Genomic DNA, 11,369 nt, shown 5'->3' on the forward strand with positions numbered 1-11,369 from the left:
GAGTCTAGATCCTTTCCGAATTCTATAAACTACATCATTAAATCTACTTATTACATTACAAGGACCTTCCCAATCCTGTTGCAATCCTGGACTACGATTTCTACGTCGTTTAGGGTTATACAGCCATACAAGATCACCTACTTGAAAACCTACTGAATTACAAGATAAATCATACCGAGTTTTCATTCTATCACTTGACAGGTTTAGTTTGTCTCTGTTCCGATCGTGAATTTCTCTCAGCTCTTGACGAAGATCTGCAACGTAGCCATTGATCTCGATGGTGTCATGAACCAAATCTGAGCTCGCTGGGTAGTCGCATCTCCTTGCCAAAGATAATCAGTGCAGGTGATTGACCAGTACTGTTGTGGGTCGAAGAACGGTATGCCAACAGAAACAAGGGTATATGTTTGTTCCACTCTCGTTGATGATCATCAACCACTTTCCTCGGGTGTTCATGTAGCGTACGGTTGAATCGCTCGACCATCCCGTCGGATTGAGGGTGTAGGGGAGTGGTCCTGGTTTTCTTAATCCAAAGAACAGAGCAGACTTCTTGGTAAACTTGGGATTCGAAGTTCCTCCCTAGGTCGGAATGAAGTTCAAGGGGTACACCAAATCTGCTAACCCAATGGTTGATGAGACAGTCGGCTACAGTGGTCGCTTCCTGGTTGGGAATGGCAAATGCTTCGGGCCATTTACTGAAGTAGTGCTTGATGACCAAGATGTAACGGTTCCCACTGTTGGTTTCAGGGAACGGCCCCAGCAACATCCATTGCTATTCGTTAAAATGGTGCACCGACGACATATTTCTGTAACTCGCCACGGCTTCGGGTACGGGGGCCTTTAGATCCGGCACAATTTGAACAACGGCGAATCCAGTCTTCGACATCTTGCTTCATGTGCAGCCAGTAGAACCTTTCTCTTAACTTGTCAAGAGTCTTGTTAATTCCGAGGTGACCTCCAGTCACTCCTCCATGGAATTCCTCTAGGACCCCTCCTTTACACGAGTATGAGGTAGCACAATCTGAAGGCGGCTGGATCTTCAATTTTGTGACTCCCATTTCCTTTTCAGAACGCCGGACTCGAGGATGAGAGAGTCCCACTGTGTTGACTGTGTAAGATAACTCTTGGTCACTTCACTCTTGTCGGATCTATCTTTCCATCTGGGTTTCTCTTCACGCTCCTTCCAAGTCAGGACTGGTGAGATGTCGTCGTCTTCCAACTGCTCCTTGCGAAGTTCCAATCGTTGGTCTAACCGGGTTCTGGTTCCACAGAAATAAGTCGCACGTCAGTAACTATTTGCATCTCTTCCATGCGCGTGCTTGCAGGGGCGCCGGGACACAACCGGGTTCTGGTTCCACAGAAATAAGTCGCACGTCAGTAACTATTTGCATCTCTTCCATGCGCGTGCTTGCAGAGGCGCCGGGACAGGGCGTAAGCATTGCCATGAGCTTTGCCGCTTCCGTGTTGAATTTCAAAGTCGTAATTTTGAAGTAGCTCAATCCATCTTGCCACCTGTCCCTCTGGATTCTTGAAGTTCAGAAGCCATTTCAACGCTGCATGATCGGTACGAAGCAGGAAACGTTGTCCATAGAGGTACTTGTGGAAGTGTTTTGTCGCTGAAACAACTGTTAAAAGTTCTTTTCTAGTTACGCAATAATTCCGTTCAGGCTTCGAGAGGGCCTTGCTGAAATAGGCCACCGGTGTTTCTATTCCATCAGTCACTTGGCTAAGCACGGCTCCAATTGCGAACTGACTAGCATCAGTGTCCAACACAACAAAAGGTTTTCCAGCTACAGGTAGAGCAAAATCGGTGCTTTGCAAAGTTCAGACTCCAATGTCTCGAAGCTGAGGTTACGTTTTGTAACACTATCTTGCTTAGTTTCCGAGATATTCGCCATTTTGTTTTTTTCTTTAAAATACATGACCTTCCCTTGATAAACCGGTCAGAACTTTTTTTCAGTTAAACATAGAGAAAAATGGTTCTCTATGTTTAACTGAAAAAAAGTTCTGACCGGTTTATCAAGGGAAGGTCATGTATTTTAAAGAAAAAAAAACAAAATGGCGAATATCTCGGAAACTAAGCAAGATAGTGTTACAAAACGTAACCTCAGCTTCGAGACATTGGAGTCTGAACTTTGCAAAGCACCGATTTTGCTCTACCTGTAGCTGGAAAACCTTTTGTTGTGTTGGACACTGATGCTAGTCAGTTCGCAATTGGAGCCGTGCTTAGCCAAGTGACTGATGGAATAGAAACACCGGTGGCCTATTTCAGCAAGGCCCTCTCGAAGCCTGAACGGAATTATTGCGTAACTAGAAAAGAACTTTTAACAGTTGTTTCAGCGACAAAACACTTCCACAAGTACCTCTATGGACAACGTTTCCTGCTTCGTACCGATCATGCAGCGTTGAAATGGCTTCTGAACTTCAAGAATCCAGAGGGACAGGTGGCAAGATGGATTGAGCTACTTCAAAATTACGACTTTGAAATTCAACACGGAAGCGGCAAAGCTCATGGCAATGCTTACGCCCTGTCCCGGCGCCCCTGCAAGCACGCGCATGGAAGAGATGCAAATAGTTACTGACGTGCGACTTATTTCTGTGGAACCAGAACCCGGTTGGACCAACGATTGGAACTTCGCAAGGAGCAGTTGGAAGACGACGACATCTCACCAGTCCTGACTTGGAAGGAGCGTGAAGAGAAACCCAGATGGAAAGATAGATCCGACAAGAGTGAAGTGACCAAGAGTTATCTTACACAGTCAACACAGTGGGACTCTCTCATCCTCGAGTCCGGCGTTCTGAAAAGGAAATGGGAGTCACAAAATTGAAGATCCAGCCGCCTTCAGATTGTGCTACCTCATACTCGTGTAAAGGAGGGGTCCTAGAGGAATTCCATGGAGGAGTGACTGGAGGTCACCTCGGAATTAACAAGACTCTTGACAAGTTAAGAGAAAGGTTCTACTGGCTGCACATGAAGCAAGATGTCGAAGACTGGATTCGCCGTTGTTCAAATTGTGCCGGATCTAAAGGCCCCCGTACCCGAAGCCGTGGCGAGTTACAGAAATATGTCGTCGGTGCACCATTTGAACGAATAGCAATGGATGTTGCTGGGCCGTTCCCTGAAACCAACAATGGGAACCGTTACATCTTGGTCATCATGGACTACTTCAGTAAATGGCCCGAAGCATTCGCCATCCCCAACCAGGAAGCGACCACTGTAGCCGACTGTCTCATCAACCATTGGGTTAGCAGATTTGGTGTACCCCTTGAACTTCATTCCGACCAAGGGAGGAACTTCGAATCCCAAGTTTTCCAAGAAGTCTGCTCTGTTCTTGGGATCAAGAAAACCAGGACCACCCCCCTACACCCTCAATCCGACGGGATGGTCGAGCGATTCAACCGTACGCTACTTGAACACCTAAGGAAAGTGGTTGATGATCATCAGCGAGAGTGGGACAAACATATACCCTTGTTCCTGTTGGCATACCGTTCCGAGCAGTAAAGGCACTCGACATACCATTCCTAGATAGGAGGGCTCAGGTTCAAATCTCACAGCAACATTTTTTTTTCTTTCTTTTTTCTTCATTTTGGGACTTTTTTATTTACTTTCTATTCTATCACTCACCCAGATATCAACCAAAGTCAGTGTTGCTTCGGACTTGGAAAAAATTTCAAAAAAAAAAAAAAAAAAAAATCCAATTTTTTGATACTTTATACCTACCTATGTAATTTTTCACGCCGAATCGAATAGTGCTACTTTAAACACTATCCGACTCACGGTTGGAGATTTACAGGTTCGATTCTTTCCTGTGTAAATAAATTTTAATAATTTCCAAAAAATGTAGATAAATGTCAATCCTATGCATTTTTTCACGAGGAATCTGATGGTTTAACGTAAAGCTCTGTACAACTAACAGTTAAGGAGTTACAGGTTTGATTCCTCCCTTTGTCAATAAATTTAATCAAATTTCATAAATCATTATTACAAGTTAGTGTAAGTGAATAGTCTATCTTATGTCTTTTTTCACAGCAAATCGAATGGTGCAACTTTTAGCACTATCTGACTTACAGTTAAGAAGGTAAGTGAATAGTCTATCTTATGTCTTTTTTCACAGCAAATCGAATGGTGCAACTTTTAGCACTATCTGACTTACAGTTAAGAAGTTACGGGTTCAATACTACCCTGTGTCAACGAATTTTACTATTTTTCTGTGAATCATTAACAAATAAGCATGTGACTAGTCAATTTCATGTGATTTTTTTTACACCAAATCAAATGGTGCAACTTAAAGCACTATCCGACTTACAGTTAAGGTACCTATGTGTTAGGTATAAGTTGCATAATTTGATTCAGCGTAAAAAATCACATAAAAATTGACTAGTCACATGCTTATTTGTTAATGTGTCACAAAAAATGAAAAAAAAAAAAAAAAAAAAAAAAAAAAAACACACCCTAAAAGTATAATTATAAACGTGCAAACTAAAGATAAAAAGTAAAAAATGAATTCAGATTGTACAAGTTGCGGAAAAAAAATCGCATGATAAAAAAATGGAATGAAAATATCTAAATTTGAAAATAGGTATAGTTACCTATGCTGATATTGAAACCTGTAAGTCGGATAGTGCTATAAGTTGCACCATTCAATTCTGCGTAAAAAATCACATGAAATTGATGGTTTACATGCTTATTTGTTAATGATTCACAGAAAAATAATAAAATTCGTTGACACAGGGGAGTATCGAACCCATAACTTCTTAATTGTAAGTCGGATAGTGCTAAAAGTTGCACCATTTGATTTGCTGTGAAAAAAGACATAAGATAGACTATTCACTTACACTTGTAAATGATGATTTATGAAATTTGATTAAATTTATCAAAGGGAGGAATCAAACCTGTAACTCCCTAACTGTTAGTTGACACTTGTAAATGATGATTTATGAAATTTGATTAAATTTATCAAAGGGAGGAATCAAACCTGTAACTCCCTAACTGTTAGTTGTACAGAGCTTTAAGTTAAACCATCAGATTCCTCGTGAAAAAAAGCATTAGATTGACTATTCACATGTACATTTATCTGCATTTTTTGGAAATTATTAAAATTTATTTACACAGGAAAGAATTGGTGATTCTCATGATTTTTTTTTATTATCTCAGAAAAAACTATAAAAATTAAAAAAAATATTGAGACTAAAACGAAGAAATGATTTTGATGTATGAGAAGTTAAACACAAATCGTCTGAAAAATCATTTAAAATTATCAGGGGTTCTCAAAAATGGCACGTTTCCTTATTTTTGGCGCTTAAATAAAAAAATGCCGATTTTCGGTACGAAGACGGTGACTAGGTGTTTTACCTTACATTTGGACAGTTATATTTTTCATGAGAATCATCAATTGAACCTGTAAATCCCTAACCGTGAGTGAGATAGTGTTCAAAGTAGCACTATTTGATTTGGTGTGAAAAATCAAATTGGAATGACAACCTGTAAATCCCTAACCGTGAGTGAGATAGTGTTCAAAGTAGCACTATTTGATTTGGTGTGAAAAATCAAATTGGAATGACTTTTCAACTGCTCAAATATCTTTAACAGAAACCATTGAAGGCCTTTTCAAAAACAGTATTTTTTCTTGAATTTGCCAAGTCTCAAACCTGTATCTCCTTAACTGTAAGTTGGACAGTCTTGAAAGTTGCATCAATGGATTTCTCGTCAAAAGTTCCATTAGAGAGAATGCTTAGTGGACCCGAAAAGTGTATTGGGGACTTTTATGGGGCAAAAAACTGATTTTACGGGTTAATTCCTATGGGGCACTTTGAGGTTGAACACCCTGTATAAGGTGATAGAAGGGAGTATGTATTCTCCTTCATATAAAATGATAGAAGGGAGTATGTATTCTCCTTCATATAAAATGATAGAAGGGAGTATGAGAGGTGATAAAAGTGAGTAGGTAGTTTCAATTCTATAGCCTCCTCACGCCCGAAAGTACAAAGTGCTCTGTAGTGCTAGACAGCCGATGTGCACACGTGTGTACTTCAAGGCTGTAGAGCTAGTGTTAGCAGAGCGTGGTTCTAAGAAAGCAACAATAAGAAGGCACTGACTTCATTTGGATGAACGATTATACTTTATTATACAAAAGACAAAACAGTCAAAAGCAGAAAGCACATAATAACAATGGCGATTTTGGAAAGTTGAAAAAGCTCAGAAAGTAACAAAAAGAAAAAAAGAATCGATATCGAGTTCTAATAATCGATACTTAACTATCGATTTACAATATCGATTAAATCGCATGGCGCGAGTATTCAAAAATGGTACTTAACTGATTAGTTAAATTGATATTCCAACAGAACACCCTGTATAAGGTGATAGAAGGGAGTATGTAATATGTATTCTCCTTCATATAAAATGATAGAAGGGAGTATGAGAGGTGATAAAAGTGAGTAGGTAGTTTCAATTCTATAGGGTGATAGGTAGAAGGTGTAATATGCTTCTTTTTTGAGGTGATAGAGAAGAGTTTTCTCCATTTTATGAGGTAAAAGTAATTTATCTCTCTTTCTGGTTAAACAATTTCCAATGGTAATTCAAGTAACTTTTTTTACTTTGACCAACTTTAAATTAGTTTCAGAACACTTGTAGAGCAGTACACTCACCCACAAAATTACTTGGACACATCAAAAAATGTCCATAACATCACTTCTATCTTTCCAATGATCCAATGTGCATGGCAATACTAGATTTTATCCCAAAGGGATAAGGTTTGTTAAGGTTTCTTTTTATGGCCTTTCTTCATTCAAGACCTTTCAGGAAGAATTCTGCTATCCTAGAAAATCTTGTCTTTCTTCCTCTTGTGAGTGATTATTGTTCTCATTTGTGATAAATTGCTTGAGAATATGTCTGATTACCCTTCTAAGTGTTCTGATTTAAATCTGGATGGTGTGAAGGTAATCTAAGCCATGTTTTGGTACTTGTGCAGAAGTCACATCCGTGGAATATTAAGGAGAGATAAGGAGATTTTAGGGTACTTGTGCAGAAGTCACATCCGTGGAATATTGCTACCAAAGGAACTGGCACAAAGAGCAGTGACCAGTGTTATTATAGGGTTAGGATGGAATATTGCTACCAAAGGAACTGGCACAAAGAGCAGTGACCAGTGTTATTATAGGGTTAGGTTAAAGGCAAGAAAGAGTTTTCACAATTAGAGCAATGAAGGAACTGGCACAAAGAGCAGTGACCAGTGTTATTATAGGGTTAGGTTAAAGGCAAGAAAGAGTTTTCACAATTAGAGCAATGATTAGTGTTATTATAGGGTTAGATTAAATACAAAAAGGAGCTTTCCTTTTCCACGGACGTGACTTCTGCATAATTACCAGTTAAAGGCAAGAAGGAGTTTTCACAATAAAATTAGAGCAGTGATTAGTGTTATTATAGGGTTAGGTTAAATACAAAAAGGAGCTTTCCTTTTCCACGGACGTGACTTCTGCATAAAAGGTAGTTAAAGGCAAGAAGGAGTTTTCACAATAAAATTAGAGCAGTGATTAGTGTTATTATAGGGTTAGGTTAAATACAAAAAGGAGCTTTCCTTTTCCACGGACGTGACTTCTGCATAATTACCGCACTTAAGAAACGAACTTTACGAACTTTGAAATCTTATTTCCACGATCAACGATACTTCGAACAACTGCAAAATAGGGATGGGAAAATAAAATCGATTTTTTGAAAAATCGATACTTTCGTTTCGATTCGATCGCATGTATCGAACCGCACTTAAGAAACGAACTTTACGAACTTTGAAATCTTATTTCCACGATCAACGATACTTCGATAACTTCGAACTTCGAACAACTGCAAAATAGGCAGTGTTGTTACGCTCGAGACTTGGAATTGTCGTACCAAACTGTTGAAAATGTCGTATTTTACACAAAATAGTCGTACACTTACATTTTTCGAATTCGAACAACTGCAAAATAGGGATGGGAAAATAAAATCGATTTTTTGAAAAATCGATACTTTCGTTTCGATTCGATCGCATGTATCGAAAATAGGGATGGGAAAATAAAATCGATTTTTTGAAAAATCGATACTTTCGTTTCGATTCGATCGATTTTTCGTATCGATACTTAAATTTTTAGTACCTATAGTTTAGTGAAATTTTTGGTTGGATTTTAATATTGATCCTTTGTTTATTATGAATGCTTGTCACAAAAGCTGTTCCCAAATTTATACCTATGCCTTCTGTAATTTAATGACTTGATTTGGAATCGAACTAACGATCACGATCTCGAAGTTCATTGAGCTAAGTAATGAGTGTAATGATAAAGCTGAAATTCATCCAAGTCTAATTATTATGAACCATTCGAGAGTTACCCATCACAGAACAAACATAGGAACTAAATGAAAAGTCGTCCATTTACTTAGGTAGGTACCTACTCTAATTAAAACATACAAAAGCTCACTTAGGTACTCAAATCATCATCATCATCAAATCTTAAGTCGTTCCGTCCAAGGGTACGGGTTGGCTGGGTACTCAAATAGGTAATTCTATATATATATATATAAAAAACTATCTTGGCTGGGATTGAAACCCTCACCTTCACACCTTCACTCAGTCACTTATGCTTACAATCAGGTAGACCTGATCAGTTGTACCTGTCAAATCTACCTGATAGTGAGTGGCCGTTTTCAGTCTTCTCACTTACCAGATGATTCAACGTGGGTTGAATACAGTTGAGAAGCTCAACGGGTAAATGCTGACTGAGAGTGGTTAACCGGGAACTGTGGCTGCCATGCTGATGGCTATGATGATGTCCCTGACTCAAGTGGTAGGGTGGCGGATGAGTACGCGAGGACCCGTTGTTACCTATTGAACAAGGTGGAGAAAAATAAGGCGCAGTAATCAAATAGATGGAGAAAATAATGAAAACCCCTAGCATTCATTATAAATCTAAAGCTTCAAAAGTTTTGTAATGTAAATACCTACCCACTTAAGTAAAAAAGAAGTAGGTAGGTACCACAGGTACCTATTCTGATTTTTTTTTTTTTTTTAGTAGGTACAGGTAGGTAGGTACCAGTTTATTTCTTTTCTTCTTAGGTAGGTATACTTCTTATTACATTGCCCTTTTCTACTCTTACATAAGTACTTGTACCTCCCTCCACATATCTGATTTTTCACATTTTTCAACTGTATCGACAAAGCTTGGCTTACCTATGGTGGAAGATTGTGTGGCGCCCACGTGTTGACTTATCAAAGGCAAGACCATTTGTAACGGATACATTGTAATGTGTTCCGATTTTTCGATTTTTTCCCCCTTTTTATTTGGAAATGAAATTTTCGCGGGAAGTGGAAGTGAAGCGAAAATTTCAATGTTGTCAGATGATGGTTTTTTTTTTTCATCTAAAACGTCGTAGGCATTGGGTCTTGGTATTCACATTTCCAAACGAGTATATGAAGTTATGGGTTTTCCTTTTCCATCTAAAACCTCGTAGGCATTGGGTCTTGGTATTCACATTTCCAAACGAGTATATGAAGTTATGGGTTTTCCTTTTCCTTCTGATAAATTTTTAACGTAAATATTATGTTCGTGGTCCAGTTTTTAATGGATATAATTGGGGTTTTACCATCCCTCCAGGCGTTGAATAAATTTTTTAACGTAAATATTATGTTCGTGGTCCAGTTTTTAATGGATATAATTGGGGTTTTACCATCCCTCCAGGCGTTGACGGAAAAACTATCTACTTTATCTTAACATAATTATGTACTAATTAGCTTTGGATAGCGTATAATATAATCTAATTCTGATATTCTAAAATATTACATAGTGCATTTTTTCCGATTTTTTAAAATCGATTTTTCAAAATATCGATACTTTGGTTCCGATTCGATCTCGTGTATCGATACTTACGTTTCGATATGAAATCGATTCTGAAAATCGATACTTTTGTTTCGATTCCCATCCCTACTGTAAAAACCAGGGCATAGGGAATCCAGAATCCAGGGCAGGGCGCAGCAACAACTCTGACGAGCACAGCGGCCATCGGCCATCTTTTCGGAGTTTTCACTTTTCAGTGTTTACCGTATTACCGTACGAGGGAACAACTCGCTCGCCTAATATTTGAGTTTCGTTTATGTTTTTAGTTTGATAACTATGCAGCTAATAGGGAGCGCGCAGCGCGACCGTATTTTTTATTATTTTCTACAAGTTCGGCCATGCCTCGGGATGAACTAGCGGGATTCCGGAGCGAAGCGACGGAATTCAGCTAGTAGGTATATAAGGTGAGGATAGTAGTTGCCTACTGTGAGTTATAAAAAGATTAATTCAGCATCTGAAACTCGATAATGATGACAAATAGGTACCTTATTAGGTTAGGGTTAGGTGAAACGCACAAAATAAATGAGCAGTGACCAGTGTTATTGTCAGAGATGTGCGAACCGCAAAATGCAAAATGGAAAATGCAAAATGTAAAATGTACATTTACATTTTACATTTCAAATTGGTTTTGAAAATTTTAAATGCTTTTTTTGACCCATTTTACATTTGAGCCAAAATGCTTTTTTTTTTTTTAAAATGCTTTTTTGAAAAAAAAAATCATGATTTGGCCCTAAACTCCCAGTAGAAAACAGGGTCTCCACTCCAAATTTTTAAAAATCACTAGATTCAAGGAAAAGAAATCACTAGATTCTTAAATTCTCCCAAATGGTAGTTTATTCGTGGTTTTTGAGGGTAGAAGTCTCATATAATATTTTTTATAGTGAAAAATCCTCTATAGACAATGGAAAAACTGGTTAACTTTTTTACTTTCTGCCAGGGTGTCTACCAGACTGGAAAACCGGGAAAAGTCAGGGAATTTCATGGAGACTGGAAAAGTCAGGGAATTTCACAAAAATCGAAAAAAGTCAGGGAATTTTTCAAAGCCTAAAAAAAAGACAACGAAAGATTTAAATTAAAAAAAGTATGCAACCATGAAGGGGCAACATATAATCTCTCAAAAATTTCGCCTGCGGCGCTGAAATTTTGTCTCTTCATGAAAAAGTTTTGGGAATATCAAACCAGGTTGTCGATTTTAAAACAGAGATTAAATTTTTTTTGAACGATAGTTTTTGTGAGTCTTTAACTGCGGCGCGCTTAAAAACTTATAAACCGATGTTATATTGATTCCCGGCGTCCGGGCTTTGAAAAGTTCATTCATACCATCTACATTGGACATCGAAATAGTAGACACAGGTCAAAATACATTATTTTGACATTTTCTGCTTCTTCAATTAATCAATAGGGGGTTTGTAAGAATCTTGAATTTTTACTGTGCGGCGTCGCCTTAAAAAGGCTTTTTATTTCTTCGAGGAGTTTCCAAGTATGAAAAAATCACTGGTTTGAAAAAG

The 11,369-nt window shown here is 38.3% G+C and overlaps 1 protein-coding gene across 1 annotated transcript; it reads right to left on the reverse strand.

The window, feature by feature from the left end:
- Positions 1-283: 283 nt before the first annotated feature.
- LOC108252172 (protein NYNRIN-like) lies at positions 284-766 on the reverse strand. Its single transcript, XM_017443328.1, has one exon. The coding sequence runs from the start codon at positions 764-766 to the stop codon at positions 284-286; it is 483 nt and encodes a 160-aa protein (XP_017298817.1).
- Positions 767-11,369: the final 10,603 nt, after the last annotated feature.

Source organism: Diaphorina citri, unplaced genomic scaffold, assembly GCF_000475195.1.
Source record: "Diaphorina citri unplaced genomic scaffold, Diaci psyllid genome assembly version 1.1 scaffold15, whole genome shotgun sequence".
In the NCBI taxonomy this organism is placed as follows: domain Eukaryota; kingdom Metazoa; phylum Arthropoda; class Insecta; order Hemiptera; family Psyllidae; genus Diaphorina; species Diaphorina citri.

Excerpts from the sequence above, each read along its gene's own strand:
- LOC108252172 (XM_017443328.1), bottom strand. The coding sequence starts at position 766 with ATGTTGCTGGGGCCGTTCCCTGAAACCAACAGTGGGAACCGTTACATC.